Here is a 22863-nt window from a genome sequence, read left to right as displayed (position 1 = left end):
ACCATCAGTAGAATGGGCACATGGACAATTACACAAAAGAAGATTTCAGGTTATGTAAAAATTCATTGAAGAGTTCTATCTAGTTAAAATGTATTTGCTTTTTAAATTTCACTTCCACTTACTGTTTGTTTCTACTAGCTCCCAAAACATACAAACACACAAGGCACAGCCCATGCCTTACAATATCGAGACTATTATTTACATACAAATGTTTTAAATTTGAGAGAAATTGCTTATTTCCCAAATGATCCTATTCCATGAAAAAAGTTTCAAACCCCTCCTCCCCTATTTCCAGTTTTCAGCTGTGTTTGTATAGAGGAATCTTTAAAAGATTTATTAGGTACGGTCAGTATTTTAGTGACAGAACTTTCCTACCTCTGTGACACAGATTGACAAGGGGAGGCTTGTAATTGTCTGGGACTGTTCTAGAGCACCGAACGAGGTTTGCACAGGCTCTACGATCTGCTTCTGAAAGTCCACATTTACTCTAAAAAACATAATTGAATACAAATATAATCCTTTGAGCACTATGTTCTGGGATTTTTCTGAAGTGAGAATTTGAAGTTCCGTTTAATAAAAATGAACCTGAGTCACTTTCTATCTGGGTCTAAAACAAAGTTGAGGCACTTATACCTAGAAAGAAAGATATGGGCCCCAAAATGCATATATTACAGTATGGTCCATACTTGAAATAAATAAAGGTAGAATGGGGGAGGGCTATGAAAATCCAACAGACCATTGAGAAATTATGTTTTATGTGCCTGCTGATACATGCAATGTAGCAGCTGCCCAACCAAATTTTTTTAAAATTCACAAAAGCCTAGATTTAACAGCTGAATTTTCCACAGTGGCAGCTGTTTTAAGGTTAAGTTATGAAAAAAATATTTAGGTTGATTATACAACTATCACTACACACATATGCCTACTGTTGCTCACAAGATATTAACTCCATATGGCAAGGCTGATGGGTAACAACTCTGCAGGTTTTGAATATGCATTCAAACTGCTTTTAACCAACAAAATACCCCTACCACTATTCAAAACACGCCAGTCCCACTAAGAAGAAACACAAATTTTTGGTTCCTAGACCAAGCCATTTTTGACTTATTAGTAGCCCCGCCCCCCAAGTGTTCAGTTAGTGATTTCACCACAATTTCTCTATTTAACACCCTCCAGAATAATTCTTCCCTGGCATAAGATTATGCCTTTGATATCCGAAGTGGGCTGGTTTAGTTTTGGTGATGACAGAGGTAGTTCACACTTGATCTTAAAATAAAACAGAGACCTTGTTCCAACCTAGGACTATGAAGAGACTAGTCTATGAAGAGACTAGTCTCTCTCCATAATGCAATACCTTGTGTGTCTCAATCCTGTAAATGTCACTCCCTCCATTATTCCTTCAATCATTTCTGGAGGATGAACACTGAGTTCAAGCGGAATTCTTAGCTGAAACATTTTAAGTGCCATATACACCGACGGAAGAGTTTTAAACCGCTCTGCTGGATTACGGGAGAACTCCACAAAGGCTCTGTTTCAAAAAAACAAACAAACCATCCAATCCCTGAATCAGGTACTTTATTTGAGTAAAAAGTGGATCAGTTCTTCTCCTGGCCCACTTTTGAGCAGGTAAGAGAAATGCAAAAATGTTTGTAGTCTCACAGCCACCGCTTAATCTATCCTATGTACCTTTAGAACATTTTTACATACAATTATGGCTAAAATGAAATTATTCTAGCATGCTCAAGATTACTGCTTAACTGCAGACACAGCAATATAAACAGGAAGAGTTTTGGGAAGATACGATAAAATTAATCATGAAGGTGTTGAAATCTGAAGAGAAAAGCAAAGCTATCAAGATTCTCAAACACTGGCAGCTTTTTTAGGGGGCTACTGCTACACAAAAGAAGAAAATGACAACAGTAGGTAAAAAGACAGGTTTCTCTACTACTAGCTGATAAACAAAGGTACTAAGCCTCAAGCCTACTTCTCTCACTCTGCTCAACATTTGATTTTCAACTACTAATACAGATCACATCACAAGAGAGATCACTAAATGTTGCAGACAGATCACAGGGTAACAAAAGCAGTTACATGATTTTTAAATTAATCTCTACTCATTGCTTCATAATTATGACATATAAAATAAAACATTTTTACTTACTTTGTTCCATCATATACAATGGATTTTACTTGACCACACTGTCTAAAGACTGACTGCAGCTGTTTATAGTATAGGAAACCATAGGGAGGAACGTTCTTCAACTATCACAAAAAATAAAGTTAATATTGGCACAGTTTAAAATTTTTTAATGGATTATGCATTTAACCAGAGCCTTGGAGTATTTGCCTTCTCTAATATTCAAAAGAGATGTAATATTTATATCTGTAGTAAATGCCATCAAAATTGTGATGTTATTTTGAATAAAGGTAGATTTTGTATTTAGCAATTTATTTTTAAAAATAGGTACCCCAAAGTTCCAAGAATTTGCAATTAATGATCCCCTGCTTCCTTCAAAGTAGTGCCTTATAGTATTCTAAATAGACCTAACAACAGAAAACCAAAAGGAATAGTTTAACTTCAGTGTAAAATGTGTTAGACACAAGTATTTCTGCATATAGGATTTTTTTTTTTCAAAAGTGAACCGTCAGTGGCTTAGTTTTACCTCACACCTCTCCTTTTTTCTTTTAGATTTGTTTTGCAAAATACATACATTGAAATACCTATGACCTTCCCTCACAAAAAAAACCCAAAAGACCCACTTTGATCAGGAAGCAGAACTTAAGTTTCATTTGTACAGTACAATGGTATTACTCAAGCCAAGCTACTTAACGTTAATTCCATTCTCTCGCTTTGTACTGGAAGGAAGATGGAATTCATGTCTTCCTTGCTCTCCTTACGACTATGCCCAGTGTGCAGGCTATCATAAACTGCGGATATCAATGGCACTCCATTATCTCCTAAGATTTTCCATATGAGTTAGTATTCTTAATAAATCAGAATAGTCCATGAATATAGTTATCATATGTGACTAAGATAGTGAAAGAAGCGGTTGCTTGCAACAAGAAATTGTAGTACTTCTCGCTCCAAGCTGACAAAAAAATTGGGCTATGAGCAAAATCAGAAAAGTTACATTTAGGTAAAAATAACAATCTCAGACTACACTGAAAGCTTGTGTCTAATCCCATGAATTTGCTGAATGGGTCAATTCTTTGGTGGCTAAGCAGCAAAGCAGGTGGAAATTCCTTCATGTGTACACTGCTGTGCATCTTGCTCTTCTCTCACAATCTAGTCTGTGGTTTCCATTAGCAATTTTTACCCTCTCTGAGGCACATCAGGCTGGAGGTCTGTCTTCTTTAAAGCACAAATAAGCATACAGTTTCACTTTTTTATTACGATAATAGCAAAGCATGGTGACAAGCACATAAAACTTCCTAAGTATATATCTGACTAGTATCTATGTATTTATGAACCATTTTTAAAGTTTATTGCAGCCATTTCATATTTGCATTTGTTCACCGGACAATGTAAACAAGACTTAGAACAGAAAAATGCCTGGAGTGCAGCACTTATAAGTAATCCTAAAGTAAAAGACAGGCATGTGATGCGTGTGCAATGAGGAGAGATTACTGAATAGTAATATTTAAATTACTGGCTCCAAGGGTTTATTTCATAAATACTTATTAACAAGTACCCTGGACAGTCGTACAACATGTTTTAAACCTATATCAAAGTGAGTGCTGGTTGGTCACAGGAGACCAACATTCAAATGCTCAGAACGAGTCCTTAACAGGAATTCTTTCAAAACAGTCCACCCACACAGCAGGTATTAAAACTGGGAGGCTGGAAGAGGGGAGGAGTCCTTCTGTATAAAATCAAAGCACAGACCATTATCCCTTTTCTGTCGCAAGAGAGAATGAAACTTCAAAATATCACCCTTAACACTGAAATCTCACGTAACTAAAATACACAGTAGATTACTCATTGCCTTAACATACCATTACAACGGTTTTAGAATCTCCACCAGCCAGTTCCTTCACAGCAATTTCTTCATCACATTGTCCAAAAGTAAAATAGTTTGGGTAGAAAGCACCAGCCATTACAACCTGAAATAAAGCCAATATTTTGCTAAAATGCAACACATTGTATTTAGTTCCTGTCAATGGGTCATATTTGCCTTTCAATGTAACTGTAGAACAACTACATTAATGAAGGCTCTGGTGTGTGGCTAGCCCCCCTTTATGGGAACAACTGTGAAACATAACATTTCAGTTTAAAATTACAAGGGGGAAAGGATAGCTTAATGGTCTGAGCACTGGCCTGCTAAATCTACAGTTATGAGTTCAATATTTGAGGGGGCCACTTAGGGATCTGGGGCAAAAATCAGTACTTGGTCCTGCTAGTGAAAGCAAGGGGCTGGAGTCAATGACCCTTTCAGTTCTATGAGATAGGTATATCTCCGCATTATATTATTATATGAAGGCACAGATTCCTAAAGAATGATTTCATAAAAAGGGATTCTCTTCTAGAATAATTCCAATATTTTAGTATTTATATAGGTACATACAATCTGTTCAAATTATCAAAATTAATTGGCATTGTGGGCAATGCCCTGTGTCTCAATCACCACATAAAATATTCTTGACTTCCACAATTGTCACAAAATAACTATATGAACAGGGTCATGTAGAGTATATAAGACTCACTCACTTTACACTAACAGTATTCACATTAGACCTCAAAGCGTTTGATGGCACAGAAATGAATAAGAATTTCACTGAAGACTAAATAATGGGTTGTCTTTCACATCACCAATACCTATCTGAAAATAAGCTCACTCCCTATCAGCCCAGAGCCAATGTTACTTGACAAAGAACTGAAGAGGTTATCTGCACAAAATTTGGAAGTGATCCAAATTTTTCAGTAACTACAGAGCCAATGAAGGTCCAAATGTGGCATCCCACAGAGGAGTAATGCAGCCCACTCCAGGACCTTTTAATTTGTTAAAATTTTTATTTTTATTCTCTACCTCAAGAGTATCCTTCCAAACTAGTTTATTTTTATGACTTAAAGATTAATTTGGACAGCCACAGCAAAATGACATCTCATCAGATTTTATTTTGATAAACTATCAGAAGTGAAGGGATAGCCACAGAACCATAAATAACAGTAACATGAATTGTATCTCTATTTTCTACACTAACAAACCAAAAAACGTTTGATGATCCCACATGAACTGGGATATAAAACTAAAGGGAGAAAAAAACTGAAACATGATGGACACTTGTTTGTATTCGAGCGTAAAAAGCTTTGCTCCAAAGAGTTTAAAAACAAGTACAATAGATGCTGCTTAATGGCAATCCTGACATTAGCAACTTCCAGTTAATGACAATATGTAGCTAAGAACCAGTCCCATCCCATTAACATCAACATTAACAGGATTAGAATATAAGCAATGGCATGGTGATTATTAGCAACTTTTACTTTGGGGAAAATCCCCTCACCTCAGAATTTCTGTGCTTCCCTGCAAAAAATTTCAGGGAAGCAAAAGGAAGCCACGCAATAGGATTGGGGGTGACCCTGGATACAATATTTGAGTGGGGACTGCCCCCCCAAACAGAGGTGAGGCATGGAGGAGGAACACAGGGTTATGTGCCACTGCCCCTGCCCCCCTTCATTTCTGCAAGTGCAGAGCTTCCCAGCTTAAGGAGGATGCATCTCAGCTCTGCTGACTCTGCAGATGAATGCAGCCTCCTGGGTCATAGCGTCAGTCATGATCCCCTTCTGTGTGCTGGGAGCCTTCTTGTTTTCTGTGCAACAGTGAGTGCTTGCAATGGGGCTGGGGAAATGAGGGAAGGGGGGGTGCTATAAACATACAGCCAAGGGTAGCATAAAATCCCTCCTTACCTATAAACAGTGAAGAAGCTCAGATAACCAGGTTGGCACCTGATCAAAAGGACCAATAAGGGGAGAAGATACTTTCAAATCTGTGGGGGAAGGTTTTTGTTTTGTGTTCCTTTGTCCTCTCGGAGTCAGCAAGGAACCAGGGCAGGGAAAATACATCTCCCTAAGCCATATCTGAACTAAGCATCTAATATTGCAGAAACAGTAGTAATAGGAAGGAAATGCGTTAGATTATCTTTTGTTTAGCTTGTGAATTTTCCCTGTGCTAAGAGGGAGGTTTATCCCTGTTTTTGTAACTTAGAAGTTTTGCCTGGAGGGGAAATCCTCTGTATTTTAAATCTTTTTGTTACCCTGTAAAGTTATGTTCCATCCTGATTTTACAGAGGTGATTCTTTTATCTTTTTTAAAATAAATTCTTATTTTAAGAACCTGATTGATTTTTCATTGTTCTTAAGATCCAATGGTTTGGGTCTGTGTTCACCTGTACCAACTGGTGAGGATATTATTCTCAAGCCTTCCCCAGGAAAGGGGGTGTAGGGCTTGGGGAAATAATTTGGGGGAATAGGACTCCAAGTGGTCCTTTCCCTGATTCTTTGTGTAAATCACTTGGTGGTGGCAGCACACTGTTCAAGGACAAGGTGGAATTTGTGCCTTGGGAAAGTTTTTAACCTAAACTGGTAAAAATAAGCTTAGGGGGTCTTTCATGTGGGTCTCCACATCTGTACCCCAGAGTTCAGAGTGGGGAAGGAACCCTGACAGAGGGTGAAGGGAGGAGGCAGTGGGGACAGAAGAGTGAGTGGACTAGAGCAGAGGAAGGGGAATGTAGGGGGAAGGGGAGGAGGATGGGGCAGTAGGAGAGGGGGATGAGATGGAGAAGAAAAGGAGATAGGAAAATCATGGGGGGAAGCAGGAGCCTGGCATACAGCATTCCCTCAGCAACAGCTACGACTCCCCCATTAAACAGGCCCTACCCCGACAAATCTCCCACCCCACTGAGCCCCAACCAGCTGCACCTGGACCCTCACTCCATCAAGCCCTACTCCCCCAGCACCTGGAACCCCCAATGAGCCCCTGTGCATACAGCTCTCCCACTGAGACACCTGCACAAAGAAACCTCTCACCCCACATCTAGATCCCCACACACTAAGCCCCCCCACACTTGGATCCTGCCAGGCTGAGCCTGCCCACTAAGACCTGGTGAGCCTGGCGCAGAGCTCCGAGGCATTTCTGGGGCAGGCCTGGCCCTTGCACTGTGTCAGGGTCTGGTTCAGCTTCACAGCTGAGTCCCTGTACCCAGGCAGTTGGGGGCTTCAGGGTGATCTTCCACATCAGTGCAGCCAGTGGCCTATGCTCCCCACTGTCATGTTGGAGCCACATTTATTTAACAAATAAAATTGGCAGAATTTTGCAGAATTTTGAAAATACTGTGTACATAATTTTTAGGCGCAGAATTCCCTCAGGAATCAACTTTTTTGGAAGAAACGCACCACCTGCAGGCAGGTTTGTGAGTCTGCAGCCCCAGAAGGAAGCAATGGGATGTGCAGAGACCTCCTGCAGGCAGGTTTGCAAGACTGCAGCTAAGGAAGAAGTGCTGGGACATGTCTTCTCTGGCTGCAGCCCTGCAAACTTGCCTGCACACAAGGACTACTCAGGAGATAAGGGGCTCTGGGCCGAGAGGGCAGAGCTATGGGCAGAGCAGTAGCAGGGAGAGGGGCTGCAGCCCGAATGCCAGAGCTACAGCACACATCTCCCTCCATCTTCCACACTGTGCTCGGACCGCACACAGGCAAGGAAGCACAGGGAAGTGTACAGGCATGCAGCTTTATGGGTGGTCCCACTGTCCCCTCTTCCCATAGAAAGCCCCAGCATCTGGACTACAACCTTGTCCCACACCTCAGGTGCTGCCTTCCCTGCAAGCAGGTTTGCAGAGCTGCAGCCAGGAAAAGCACCTCCCAGCGCTTCCTTGCCTGGTTGCAGCCTCACAAACCTGACTTCTGCTTATTAGCAACTGCCAGATAACTTTTTGCTGGCAACCGAGTCAATGCTAATAAGTATAAATTACTGTACTGTAAATTAAAGTATTGCCACTCCAAAAGAAAAATCAAGAAACCAGCTATGTATATTAATCCTCCTACCTGCAAAATGAAGCGCTGTTTGTATATATACTCCTGATCCATAACAGGTGGTTGAGTATTAATATACATGTTGAATGATTGTACTCGATTCTTCAGCTCTTCAAACAATTCAGCCACCTGAAATTTTAATTCTAAGTAAGGATAAACTGATTCAAACCCTTTACAAACACAAATAAGAAATATATAAACCTGCAATAGAAATTGTCTGTCAAAATGGGGAAGCTCCTATCCATTTTTGTAGGAACCACAGACAATTTCATACAACATATTATTTTTGACTAATATACGCTGTCTAGCATATTAATATATAACATTTATTATATGTATTAATGCATATGTAAGTGCAAATAAGCACCAATATTCTAAAAGTGATAGAGTTTAAATTGGCCTATATCATAATCTTGTACACTTATGGTAAGTATCCCATACCACTTTGCATTTGCTGAAGTAAGCATCTGGCACAAGCAGATAGGAAACTTGCCAAAATCAAGATACATTTCATTCTCTGTCTTAGTACCAGATAGAGATGTAACTTCCTGGACCAGTACCTGGAGAGCTATAATTCAAAACAAAGATAAGGAAGGAACAGAACAACAAGGTAGAGAACTTGGACAAACTGATGGTTGGCTTTTAGGGACACGTAAAGAGAGAGGTGTAATCTGTAAAATCATCATATAATTAGTACCAGCTGAAATGTGTACCTTGGGAAGCAAACCTTCTGCACACGGTGAATGTAACATAGCTACATGAGACTGTTCTTTGGAGACTGGAATCGTACAGAATTTTTTCCAATACCATATTACTAACCTGACTGACATTGATTATTTGGGCTCTTGAGTATACATTTCTTAACAAATCAAACTGTGGTCAAGCAATTGACTATACAATTTATCAACACTATTCTATAAAATAAATATTTCTTCACACCGGTTTAATATCTCTACTCCTAGAAAAGCTGTCCAGCAATCCCTGTTAAGAGATTTGATCACCTGACCCCAGAGGGAAAAGCATGGAGTTCCATCTCCCCGATTAACAGTTCAGATCCATCCTCCAAGAGAGCCCTCTATAAGGCAAAATTCCCTAGCTGAAAGGTACATCATGCATTAAGCACAGAAATAGAGGAAGAAGAGCTGAAATAACTTTTGACACGAAGGTTTTTGTGCTCTCTGAAGAAAGTGTTTTATGCAATGGTGAGAGGCCAGCCTGAATTTCCTTCTATTATCCAGAACACTTGCCAACACAAAGGTGTGCATCTTCAGGGAGCCGTGGCAGTGATCAAGCACACAGCATCCTGAACTCAGCCAAGAACCCCATCCAGCTTTGCCTTAAGGGATAGCCTGGCTCTGTAGCTGTAACAGTGGGCAAACTTTCAGCTTTTAGCAGAGTATGTTCTGTTAAGCTTTCTGTGAAGCTAGAAAACTGCTCATCACTTTCCTGTAGCCCCTGCAACTCTTAAGTGAGTTTGGGTCCACTAAATAAGAGGCATGTCTTACTTGTGCAACAATGCCCACTTAAGATCTTCCCCACGCAATTGCTTTCTGAGGGAAGCAACTGTGGAAATGCTGTCCAGTCGGACTATAATATAGTAGCCAACCAGGTATTCCTTCTGAACCAAAAGTGCCCATCACACAGCATAACGTTCCAGGAAACTGATACTCCTGGGGGTTTTTTCTTGGACAACAACCCTGATCAGAAGCCCAGTCAAGATGGCTGCCTTGATAAACCCACATTTCTGGATAGGACAGTTAAAAATTGCAAACTGAAAAGTTAGCCAGTTTACTTTTTGGAGGCATATTAGCACCCTGTGGGAGGATGCTGAAGTGGCTGGGCACACTGGACTTGTTAATCATTATGTCAACATGAACTTCTCTAGGGCTCATATGCAGTCTGGCCAAAAGGATGACATGAAACCATCTTTCCTAGAAGGCATTCCCGTGCAAGACACAAGCTCTCCTTGTTCTTCAACTGAAGATAATCTGTCGTCATCTCATCACATATTGTAATACCTTCCTTTTGGTATTGTGTTCATTATATAATTAAAATTTTCTAAAGTGTTTAGTAATGTTTCCTATCCTGTTGGCTCTTTAAATAAGCTCTTCTCCTTTCACACAATTTTATCCAGATGGATCCTTATTTTTTTTCCAATATCTTTGTAATTTCTACCATTAAATACAGAGTCACCCAGATGTCATCTTCATTATAGGTAGCCCTGGCAGCATTGCTTATAGTAAAGATTGCCTAACACTTTGCACTCTAAGGCACTGTTTTCAGTCACTTACTTTAGCAAATTTGTAAATATTCAGGTTGAAAATGCCTGAAATTTTTTTCCAACAAAATTTCAACAAAAATAGTTCAGCAATTCCCAGGAACAAGGTTTTGGGGAAAATGTATTTTGGCCAATTCTTAATTAACAAAAAAAAAAAAATCTTACAATCATTTTAAAGAGAATCTCTAGTGCCTCCACGCTTTGGAAGAGGAACTTGAATTCTGGCAGGTGAAAATCCAATCACATATGGCTGTCTAGGTTGGATATTAGGAAACACTATTTCATTAGGAGGGTGGTGAAGTACTGAAATGGGTTACCTAGGGAGGTGGTGGAATCTCCATCCTTCGAAGTTTTTAAGGCCCAGCTTTACAAAGCCCTGGCTGGGATGATTTAGTTGGGATTGGTACTGCTTTGAGCAGGGGACTGGACTAGATGAGCTCCTGAGGTCTCTTCCAACCCTATTATTCTATGATTTTTCTGGTATCTAAAAATAGCAATATCTACTGGCAAACTGTCATGAACTTTTAGTTGCCGATTCATATAGAAGATAATAGTCTTCACAGCACCACTTATTCAATTAGCTCACAAGACAGAAGCTTGTGGTATGGATATAAATATTCCAACCCTGTTAATTACCCAAGTGTGAGAGTTGGGGAGTCAATATAGTCCCTTGCAGTGAAACGTCAGTTTTTTCAGTTTGCTTTTTTAAAAAAAAATCTAGGAAATGACATCCAAAAAACTAAGTAAAAGGAAAGCTGAGGTGGCAAAGTTAAGTACTCAAAATTAGGAAATGCCAGAAAGATCGTCCACGCAACCTTCATCCCACCCCCTTTGCATGTGCGCATTATGATAGTGCGTGAACATGCAATTAAAAACTGTTTCCCTACAGGAAAACATTCATTGCATAGGCTGGACTGTGCCCTGTGAACAAATTGGGGTTGTGCAGGGAACGAGGCTGCTGTCTTTTGGACTCTACCCTGGTTTGCTGAAGAAAGCACGGGACAGCAGAAAGGGAAAAAACAAACAGTGTTGTGGTTATGACAGGTGAATGCAGTCTTAGAGAACTGGACTGTATCCCTGCTTCTGTCACAAAGTTCCCATGTAATGCTGGGCAACTCACAAAAAACAATTTCTTCTACAGGCAGCATCTAACTCTGCATTTCTTACTTTCTGGGTGCTTAATTGGATACATCTGAGCCCAAATCTGGGCAAGTGTTCAAGACTCACAGCTGCAATCGAACTCACTAGGTCCTGTACGCTGAGCATAGGAAGTGCCAGAAAAATCATAGAATATCAGGGTTGGAAGGGACCTCAGAGGTCATCTAGTCCAACCCCCTGCTCCAAGCTAGACCAATCCCCAACTAAATCCCCAGATGGCCCCCTCAAGGATTGAACTCACAACCCTGGGTTTAGCAGGCCAGGGCAAAACTGCTACGTAGTCTGAAAAATCAAGCTCGAGGCATCTCAATTTAGGTACCCAAATTTAAAGCACATGACAATTTTGTCCTTAATCTTTGTGCCTCAGTTCCACAGCTGTTAAATGGGGATGGATGACATCACCTCTCTTCAAAGTGATGTTGTAAAGATAATGATGATTTTGAAGTATTCAGATAATGTGGTGATGAGTGCCCTATAAAAGCCTATAAGGAAATTAACTCTACATTCAGGGCAGAATTTGGATAGTATGTGCACTAAGGACTGGGGCCACTCATTGAAAGAGGATAAAAAATATTGAATTCATTCACTTAGCACTATACGCTGAATGAAACTGGAGTTCTGTGGAAAAAATAGTCTTTAATTACATGATCAAATACTATCATACAATATATGTATAATATCACCAATTTAAAGGTTGCACAGGCAACCATTTCTGAACTATTGTGTGCTTAATTTTGCAATCTTAATCTCCTAATATGTTACCTACATATTGCAGTGGCTTTTTTTTGCTTAAACTTGCTTTTTCTTTATGTAAAAAATCTCTGCTTTTTTCTTGGTTGATTTGCAGGCATTTTTGTCAGTGAGCTTTATTTTTTGAAATTCATTTGAGTAAGATGTTGCAATTCAATAGTTTATAACAAAGTGTGACAGATATGCAAACTAAATAAGTGTACTTTCATTTAACATTCACCACTATTCCTCATGGGATGGCTTACTATGGGAACTTTCCCTTTTTACATGCTTTTGAACCTCATATTAATTCAGAAGTGCACTTTGCATACTGCACTCAAACAGTACTCATACTATGAGCATTCTGTGATGGAACCATGGTTGGATTGTGTGAGTGTGTGTGTGTGCATGTGAGGGAGAAAGAACAAAGCAGTTTCCTAATTAGGAACCTTGCTACTAGCAAGTGTAAGTGGTCAAAGGCATGTTCGGCTAATCAAGGTTATTCAGGAGTTCTAATTATTTTTCACTCAGCATGCCACATTAAGCTTGAAGCATTTCTGTGATAAGCAGTTTCCATTATCCACTGGACTCATGTTAGTAACACAATGCCATACAACTTACCCATTTTAATTCTCACGATACAGTTCTGTTTGTTACATTTGTCCTAATAACTGTTTTTAAATTGCTCTAACGATAGAGCATAATGTTATATTGCATTGAAAAGGGCTACCCACAAAACTCCAACTCCAGCCAGTGTCCTTCAGGTACTTGTATAACAAGTAAATCTTGGGGAAAGAGGTTAAGCACAGGCGTGCGTACGGGGTGTGCTTAATGTCTCAAAAAAAAAAGTGGCTCTGCGTTTTAATTTAATCGCATGATACGCTCTTTCAGTTTTAAAGTATGGATTGTTGTATTATGCAATAAGCGCCGAACTGCATAATACAGATATTGTAGAAATGTATGGAAAGCCCACGTTCGCTCGCAGCATGCATCCCCACTACTGCAGCACCACATTACCACTGGTCCTCCCCTCCCCCTCCGACTACTATTCTAGAAAATTCTTTGACCTATATAAGCGGCCACATCAGGCGTGCCCAGTGCAGTGTCTACAGAGTTTGTAATCTTTGTCGCATGTACTCTACTGAAATAGCTTAATAAGCCCATGGCTTTACGTTTCAATTCAATCGTACGATATCCCCTTTTAATTTTAAAATAGGGATCGGTTTGTTGTTAAGATAAGAAAAGGAGCAGACAAACTGAATTATAATGAATGTGCTGATAGCAGTGCAAATACCTCGGACTCCTTGGTTCAGAACTTACATGAAGATAATGTTGCCACTAGTTCCAGTGTGTGCAATAATTGAGTAATAACCAACAGAAACAGACTTTGCCTCTTAGTTCAGGTCAGTGTAGTTCCTATTCAAAGACACCAAACATTCCATCTGATGGCCTGGTCTGTGATATTCCAAAAAACAGATTATAATGCCAGCCTCGATTATCTAGAGGTCCTTATCAGCCTAGATTGAGCATGTTTCCTAGAAGTAAAATAGGGAATAAACAAAGAACTTTTCAATCCGATTGGTATGAAAAGTACAGGTGGTTAGAATATAGCCCATCAAGGGACGCAGCATTTTGCTTTTACTGCCGTTTCTTCTCCTGTAATGATGCAGCAAACCAAGGTCACACTGATCCAGCATTTATTGATAAGGGATTCAGAAACTGGCATAGGGCTAATAAATGTTTTAAAAACCACCAACTGTCAAAATTTCATGCGTTGAGCTGTTCTTCATGGTCAAGTTTTAATGAAAGGAAACCTACTGATGTATTGTTGGATGAGGGCAAGCAGGTTTATCTATCTAAAGAAGAAGAAGAACAGTGCATGACCGAAGTGTAACGGAGCGACTGATTGACATTGTTCTGTGTTTGGCGAAAGGTGGGAGATCATTCAGGGGTCACAATGAAAAAGCTGCAGAGAATCCTGTGGCACCTTATAGACTAACAGACGTTTTGGAGCATGAGCTTTCGTGGGTGAATACCCACTTCGTCAGATGCATGTAGTGGAAATTTCCACTACATGCATCTACGAAGTGGGTATTCACCCATCAAAACTCAATGCTCCAAACGTCTGTTAGTCTATAAGGTGCACAGAATGTCTCTTGCAGCTTTTACAGATCCAGCTAACACGGCTGACCCTCTGACAATGAAAAAGCTGACAGTTTTGAAGACAGGTTATTTCTAAATTCTGTCAATAGCCAAAAATATGATCCCGAATGGACAAAGCATGTGCAACAATCTCCTCAAAACGCTACCGTATCCAAGTAATGGATCCAAATGATATTATGTGGCCAACAAAAGATTGTGTCTTTCACTAAATGGCAAAATGGTCTCAAATAATTGCCGACAACAACTACTACTGTGAACACCATGAACAGACTGTCCTATTGTGGAGCAGTATTTTGACAATGAAAAACATAGTCCAGTTGTACATTTGTGTCATTGCTTCAGTAGACATTAACAGTTTGATGCTCTCAGGTTATTTTAAAACAGTTAAATGATATCCTTGGATTCTTAAATTGAACCTGGTGTACATTAATGTCTGTCTGCTTTGAGGGCGCAGCTACTATGTTCTGGGTGTACTGCGGAGTTCAAATGAAATGTAAAGAAAGAAACAGTGAATACCTCTACGTACACTGCTACGCGCACTGTTTGAACCTCGTCCTAGTAATGCATGCACGCTTCAAGCACAAACAAGAACTGTATTTGATTTTTTGGTGTTATTCAGACTGCTTTTAGCCTTCATGGAGGGGAGTCATGTGCGACATGCAGTTAATGGAGAAGATTATCACAGAAGTAGAATGCCCAGTTGAAGACTTTGAAGTCACTGTCAAACACAAGATGGGCACTGCAGAGCAGAAGCAGTGGCTGCTGGAAAACAAACTACTCCATCATTTTACAAGCTGAGATTAAATTCGAAACAACTCACCTTGCGAACTAAAAATTAATTCAAGTTTCATCTTTGCCCTTCACATAAAAAAATTTGGCACTCCGTATTCTCCAGATGGTGGTAAAAGTGAGTAAGTTCTCTTCAAGCTACAGATCTCAACTTTACTTACTGCAATGAAGGACTGAAAAGGCTTGCATAACTCTTTGGCTGCGACAGAAGCGGCTAGAATATTTCAATCATTTTCGAGACAGTGTAAAATGTGTGTAGAGACATGGATAATATCAATCCCACAATTAAGAAGAGAAACATCCACTTATATTGATGATGTTTTGAGTCCCCAGCATCACTTTGACTCAAAGGAGCTGGAGAGAATAACTTCATTTACCCACTCCCAGCCTCATGATTTACTAGCATTGACCAGTGTTTGAACAGAGGCTGTATGCCAAATTGTGTCCTGCAATGGGAAACCTGCTGAGCTTAGACACTTTTACAGGAGGAGATGAGAATCCTGCCAACAAATTTAAAGCGTCCTTGGATGAGTTGGAAGCTGAGTCGGATTGCCTTCAGGGTTATGACGGATCTGTTTCCTAAAGGTAGCACTACGAACACCCCAAGACAGTGGCTGATTGGCTAAAGGAACGGATCAATCTCCATGTTCAAGGGCCTTTTACAATCTATTCAATGCTTTGCAGGGTCTTACCTGTAAGCAAGCTGTTCATGTGAAAGAGCTTTTCAAACACCTAGGCACATGTCAAAAACAAACTAGGAAGTACAATGTACAACAGCGTCTCGACTCTCTCATGATTTTGTACCACTGAACAAGAATTGGATTCGTCAGTTTAATTAGCAATGATGTGATTGAGGAATTAATCATAACATTGGATAGCGACGTCTCATTCTCGTAGGACTAGAAAGATGAAGAAACCTTATCTGTTTTGGTCAGTTTGGTTATCGAATTACCTGGTTAAAGATACCAGATCATGAAAATTGACTGTAATCTTTGTATGCCACCTGGTTGATAACTAGAGCCACAAAATTTGGTATTTGTGTCTCATTTTTTTTAAGTTTGTATGTTTTAGTAAAGTTTAGTTGTTAGTTTAAACCAAAAAGTTACATTTTAGTTTCTTTGTTTGTTGATGAATAAAATAACGTCCTGTTTGATTGAGTATTCAATAAATGTTTGCCTTTTAAAAAAAAAATTCCGCTGGGTTGCACACCTAATGAAATGTGCTGGGCATACGCCTATAGGTTAAGATATATGTACTTGAGAACTTTTTAAAGACTTTATCAGATTTTACTTCACTTTAATTAGTGTCTTTCTGGCAAAGGATATACGCAAAATCCAGTAAAGTATAGCATATCTTAATTCTTAATATTTTTTTAAAAAAGAGCAGCAATTCATCCACGAGTCTCATATATATTTTAGAAAATTAGGAGCGATATACTTGATAATATCACAAATATTCGTGCCCCATTGCAACTCACCTCTCTGATTCTCTTGATCTGAATATAATTTATCGAACCCAGTCAACGTTCTTCCTGAAGTGCACAGAGAGAAAAAAAAAAAAAAATAAAAAAAAATTAAAGATATAATGCATACATGGAATATTTGTTACCTGTTTATTTCATACTGTTCCCAACTTATTCTGGCAATGTACCACTAATGGGCCGACGCCTCTGCAAGATATTTGGATAAGCACCCCCTCAGACTCACATGATAGCAAACTGAGAATTAGACCACACTATTTTACATAGCCATGTGCTCATCAGACCCATATTTCCAAAGTGTATAAGATGCTGGTATCAAATTAGAAAACATCTAGAGATCATAGATACAAGGGTTGGAAGGGACCTCCAGGAGATCATCTAGTCCAACCCCCTGCTCAAAGAGGAACGCAAAATTCCCAACTAAATCAACATAATAACTATGGCACTCGTAACCACAGCAGTTTGGGGCCTTATAAGAACTTAAATAAACTTACCAGTCCAAACTTTCACATGACCTCCTTCTTAACAACACATTGCCTGGGAAAACATGGATTTCACTTTTTCTGGATGCACAAGTTTTAGCAGACATCAGACAGATAAGTCCTGCGGATAATTTGTCCCTGGCTACTCAGCTGGAGCTCAGTTAATGTCACTGGTGCTCATGATGTATGTAACATATTAGAAGGGTATTGAGAGAAGACCAAAATGGCCCACATCAGCTCTGTTGTTTTGATGATGATCATTAATGGGGAAAAAAAGTTACCTCTTGTGGGTATCATGACTCTTGCCATGGAGCAAGTAAAGGAGTTTGTTTTTCAATAGGTAGATGAAAGGTATCTTTGGTTCCTGGGTTCCAGAACTACATCAACCACTGCCTCAGTCATTTTCCTCTTTATCTGGTATCCCGCACACTCTTTCCTCATGACTTCTTGAAGGAATACTGTAGTAGAATGGGGAATAAATTTGGGCTGGGAGCATTTTACAAGAGCTAAGCCAGCGACTGCTGAGGAAAGGCTTCTAAACATGGAGTATTTCTCCACTGGATGTGCATTTTACTCTGTACTTTCATTATGGTAGAGAAGGAGCACAACTGAAAAGGGTGACCCAAATGGGAACGGGGGAAGAAAGGGTCAGATAGAGTCAAAAATGGGCAATATATTATACTTGGCGGATGCAAAACCCGCTACTGTGGACGACCAAGACACCGATGACTGAGCCCTAGAAGGGCATGAATCACTATCGACCCATCTCGGTGATATCAATTGCTTCAGGGTTATGACGGATCTGTTCCTAAAGGTAGCACTACGAACACCACCAGAAAGTGGCTTGATTGGCTAAAGGAATCGGATCAGTCTTCCATGTTCCAGGCCTTTTACAAATCTATTCAATGCTTTGCAGTCTTACCTGTTACAAGCTGTTCATGTGAAAGAGCCTTTTCAAAACTAGCACATGTAAAAAACAAACTAGGAAGTACAATGTACCAACAGCGTCTCGACTCTCTCATGATTTTGTACACTGAACAAGAATTGGATTCGTCAGTTAATTACAATGATGTGATTGAGGAATTTAAGTCCATAACACTTGGATAGCGACGTCTCATTCTCTAGGACAGAAAGATGAAGAAACCTTAATCTGTTTTGGTCAGTTTGGGTTATCTCATTACCTGGTTAAAGATAAAGATCATGAAAATTGACTGTATCTTTGTATGCACCTGGTTATCACTAGAGCAAAAATTTGGTATTTTGTGTCTCATTTTTTAAGTTTGTATTTTTTAAGTAAAGTTTAGTTGTTAGTTTAAAAAAAAAGTTACATTTTAGTTTCTTTAGTTTGTTTGATGAATAAAAATAACGTCCTTTTTGATTGAGTATTCAATAAATGTTTGCCTTTAAAAAAAAAAATTCCCTGGGTGCACACCCTAATGAAATGTGCTGCATACGCCTATGAGGTTAAGATATATGTACTTGAGAACTTTTAAATACTTATCAGTTTTACTTCACTTTAAATGTAGTGTCTTCTTGCAAAGATATACCAAAACCAGTAAGTATAATATCTTAATTCTTAATATTTTTTTAAAAAAGAGCAGCAGATTCATCCAGAGTCTCAATATATTTAGAAAATTAGGAAAGCGATATACTTGATAAATATCACAAATATTGTTGCCCATTTCAACTCACCTCTCTGATTCTCTTGATCTGAATATAATTTGATCGACCCCAGTCAAGTTCTTCCTGAAGGGCACAGAGAAAATTAAAGATATAATGCATACATGGAATATTTGTTACCTGTTTATTTCCATACTGGTTCCCAACTTATTCTGCAATGTACCACTAATGGGCTCTGACGCCCTCTGCATAGATATTGGATAAGCAGTCCAGACTCACGATAGAAAACTGCAGAATTAGACCACACTATTTACATACCAATGTGCTCATCAGACACATATTTCCAAAGGTGTAAAGATGCTGGGTATCAATTAGAAACATAGAATCATAGAATACAAGGGTTGGAAGGGACCTCAGGAGATCATCTAGTCCAACCCCCTGCTCAAAGCAGGACCAATTCCCAACTAAATCAACATAATAACTATGGCACTCGTATACCACAGCAGTTGGGGCCTTATAAGTACCTTAAATAAACTTACCAGTCCAAACCTTTCACATGACCTCCTTCTTAACACACATTGCCCTGGGAAAACAGGATTTCACTTTTTCTGGATGCACAGTTTTAGCAGACATCAGACAGATAAGTCCTGCGGATAATTTGTCCTGGCTACTCACTGGAGCTTCAGTAGATGTACACTGGTGCTCATGATGTATGTAACATATTAGAAGGGTATTGAGAGAAGCCAAAATGGCCCACATCATGCTCTGTGTTTTTTGATGAGATCATTAATGGGGAAAAAAAGTTACCTCTGTGGGTATCATGACTCTTGCCATGGAGGCAATAAAGGAGTTGTTTTTCAATAGGTAATGAAAGGTATCTTTGGGTTCCTGGGTTCAGAACTACATCACCAGCTTGCCTCAAGTCATTTTTCCTCTTTATCTGGTATCCACCACTCTTTCCTCATGACTTCCTTGAAGGAATACTGTAGTAGAATGGTGGAACTAACTTGGGCTGGGAGCAGTTTTACAAGAGCTCACCAGCGCTGCTGAGGAAAGGCTTCCTAAACATGGAGTATTTCTTCCACTTGGAATGTGCATTTTACTCTGTACTTTCATTATGGTAGAGAAAGGAGCACAACTGAAAAGGGTGACCAAATGGGAAAAGGGGGGAAGAAAGGGTCAGGATAGGAGTCAAAAAGTGGGCAATATATTACTACTTTGGCGGATGCAAAACCCGCTGACTGTGGACACCACCAGACACAGCATGACTGAGCCCTAGAGTCATGAATCACGACCATCTCTGATATCAATAAGAGAGTCACAGCTTATTAATGTTGGATTGGGAGCAAGGTCAGGATCCAGCAAGACTATTTTATAGCTGTAAATAATTCTTTACAAAGCCACACATCATATGCAACACAGAGTGAAAGTTTACAATGAAATATAATGTAATTCACCATTCATGTTTCTGAATGAATGCTGTACCATCTAACTACTGATTAATTACTCAGCCTGTACTTCCCTTCACAAGTATGTGAAGCTGAACATTAACGTAGAGACTACTTTGAGGTTTGCTTCCTGCACTGGAAATATGACACTTCAGTGTCAGTGTCTTCTACCACAGATGAAAAAAAAACATTAACTAACCTTGGGATGCCTCAATTCTCCTCTTCGTCTGCAGGCTTGCCATGCCTAAAACAACAAATAACTTTTTTAGTTCTCAAGAACATGTTGCATTGCCTATCACAACAAATGGATTTAGCACATTTAAAAGTAACAAATATTTTTTCCAAACCTTGCATGGAAAACTGTAGTAGGAAAAAGCAAGTTTATTTTTTCTACCCTAATTCAAACACTCCAGGATGGTGGAGGCGATTATGAAATGCTTAGAAACATTAGAGAGACTACAAAATTAGAAAAATCATTAATAATAGGGGATTTCAACTATCCCCATATTGACTGGGTACATGTCACCTCACGATGCGACACAGATAAAATTTCTAGCCACCATACATGACAGATTCTTGAAGCAGCTAATCCTGGAACACCCAAGGGAAGAGACAATTCTTGATTTAGTCCTAAGTGGCACACAGGATCTGGTCCAAGACGTGAATATAGCTAAACAGCTCAGTAATAGTGACCATAATATAATTAAATTTAACATCACTGGAGTGGACGGGATACCAAAGAAGCCCACCATAGTAGCATTCAACTTAAAAAAGGGCAACTACACAAATGTGAGAAAGCTAGTTACTCAAAAATTAAAATGAACTATCACAAGAGTGAAATGCCTGCAAGCTGCATGGAAACGTTTTAAAAACACCATAATAGAGGCTCAAATGAAATGTCTACCCCAAATAAATAAAAATAGTGAGAGGACCAAAGAAATGTAATCACAGCTAAACAAGAGAGTAAAAGAGACAGAAGCAAAAAGACATTCTTTAAAAATTGGAAGTTAAATTCTACCGAGGACAATAGAAAGGAATAAACCTTGGTAAGTGTAAAAGTATAATTAAGGAGGCCAAAAAACGATCTGAAGAGCAACTAGCAAGAGAGACAAAAATTAACAGCAAAAACACCTGACAATCAGTGGAGCCACTGGCCAATTGAGTTGCTAAAGGGAGACTCAAGGAAGACAAGGCCGTTGTGGAGAAGCTAAACAAATTCTTTGCATAGGTCTTTACTGCAGAGGATACAAGGTAGATTCCCACACCTGAGCTACCCTTTTTAGCTGACAAATCCGAGAAGCTGTCCCAGATTGAGGTGTCAACAGGGGCGGGTTTGGAACAAAATGGTAAATTAAACAATAATAAGGACTAGATGGTATCTACTCACGAGTTCTGAAGGAACTCGAATATGAAATTGCAAAAACACCACCCAAAATAAGTAACATCGCTTAAATCAGCCTCTGTTCCAGATGACTGGAGTATAGCTAATATGATGCCAATTTTTTACAAAGGCTCCAGCACCAATCCTGGCAATTACAATCCACTAAGCCTAACTTTAGTACCGGGAAAACTGGCTGAAACTACAATAAAGAACAGAATTATCAGACATATAGATGAACACAATATGTTGGGAAAAAGTCAACATGGCTTGTGTAAAGGCAAATCACACTTCATTAATACATTAGAATTCTTTGAGGGAGTCAACAAACATGTGGAGAAGGGTGATCCAGTGGATATACTATACTTGGACTTTCAGAAAGCCTTTAACAAGATCCCTCACCAAAGGCTCTTAAGCAAAGCAGGTAATCATGGGATAAGAGGGATGGTCCTCTCATGGATTAGTAACTGGTTAAAAGCCAGAAAACAAAGGGTAGGAATAAATGGCCAATTTTCCGAATGGAGAGAGGTTAATAGCAGGATCCTCCAAGGATTTGTTTTGGGAGCAGTGCTGTGCAACATATCCATAAATGATCTGGAAAAAGGGGCAAACAGTGAGGTGGCAACATTTGCAAATGATACAAAATTACTCACGATAGTTAAGTCCAAAGCTGACTATGAAGAGCTGCAAAGGAATCTCAGAAAATTTGGTGACTGGTCAACAAAATGGCAGATGAAATTCAATGTTGGTAAATGCAAAGTAATGCACACTGGAAAACATAATCCCAATTACAAAATGTTGGGGTCTAAATTAGTTTTTGAAACTTAAGAAAGATCTTGGTGTCATTGTGGATAGCTCTCTGAAAACATCTGCTCGATGTGCAGTGCCAGTCCAAAAAGTTAACAGAATGTTAAGAACCATTAGGAAAAGAATACATAATAAGGCAGTAAATATCATAATCCCACTATAGAAATCCCTGGTATGCCCACTCCCTGAATACTGCATGCAGTTCTGGTTGCCCCATCTCAAAAAAGATACATTAAAACTGGAAAAGATAAAAGCAACAAAAATGATTAGGGCTTCCATATGAGAAGGGATTATAAAGACTGAGACTGTTCAACTTGGAAAAGAAACAACTAATGGAGGATATGATCGAGGTCTGTAAAATCATGAATGTTGTGGAGAAAGTGACTAAGGTAGTGTTATTTACCCCTTCACATAATACAAGAACTAGGGGTCACCTGATGAAACTAACCAGCAGCAGACTTAAATCAAACTAAAGTAAGTAATTCTTCACACAATACACAGTCAAC

At 39.3% G+C, this 22863-nt stretch overlaps 1 protein-coding gene across 1 annotated transcript in view; it reads right to left on the bottom strand.

Moving 5' to 3' along the window:
* TDRD9 (tudor domain containing 9) overlaps window positions 1-22863 on the bottom strand; it is a 143838-nt gene that overhangs the window by 23687 nt on the left and 97288 nt on the right. The window contains exons 19-25 of the mRNA XM_032771627.2: window positions 20372-20416; window positions 18797-18850; window positions 8038-8154; window positions 3997-4104; window positions 2162-2262; window positions 1355-1528; window positions 376-487 (exon numbers count right to left, since the gene is read on the bottom strand). Coding sequence (XP_032627518.2) covers window positions 376-487; window positions 1355-1528; window positions 2162-2262; window positions 3997-4104; window positions 8038-8154; window positions 18797-18850; window positions 20372-20416 — 711 coding nt within the window. The remainder of the gene's footprint in view (window positions 1-375; window positions 488-1354; window positions 1529-2161; window positions 2263-3996; window positions 4105-8037; window positions 8155-18796; window positions 18851-20371; window positions 20417-22863) is intronic.

This window comes from Chelonoidis abingdonii, chromosome 4, assembly GCF_003597395.2.
Source record: "Chelonoidis abingdonii isolate Lonesome George chromosome 4, CheloAbing_2.0, whole genome shotgun sequence".
Classification (NCBI taxonomy): domain Eukaryota; kingdom Metazoa; phylum Chordata; order Testudines; family Testudinidae; genus Chelonoidis; species Chelonoidis abingdonii.
The sequence above is the reverse complement of the archived record's forward strand: the minus strand, read 5'-3'. Positions and strand labels throughout refer to the sequence as shown.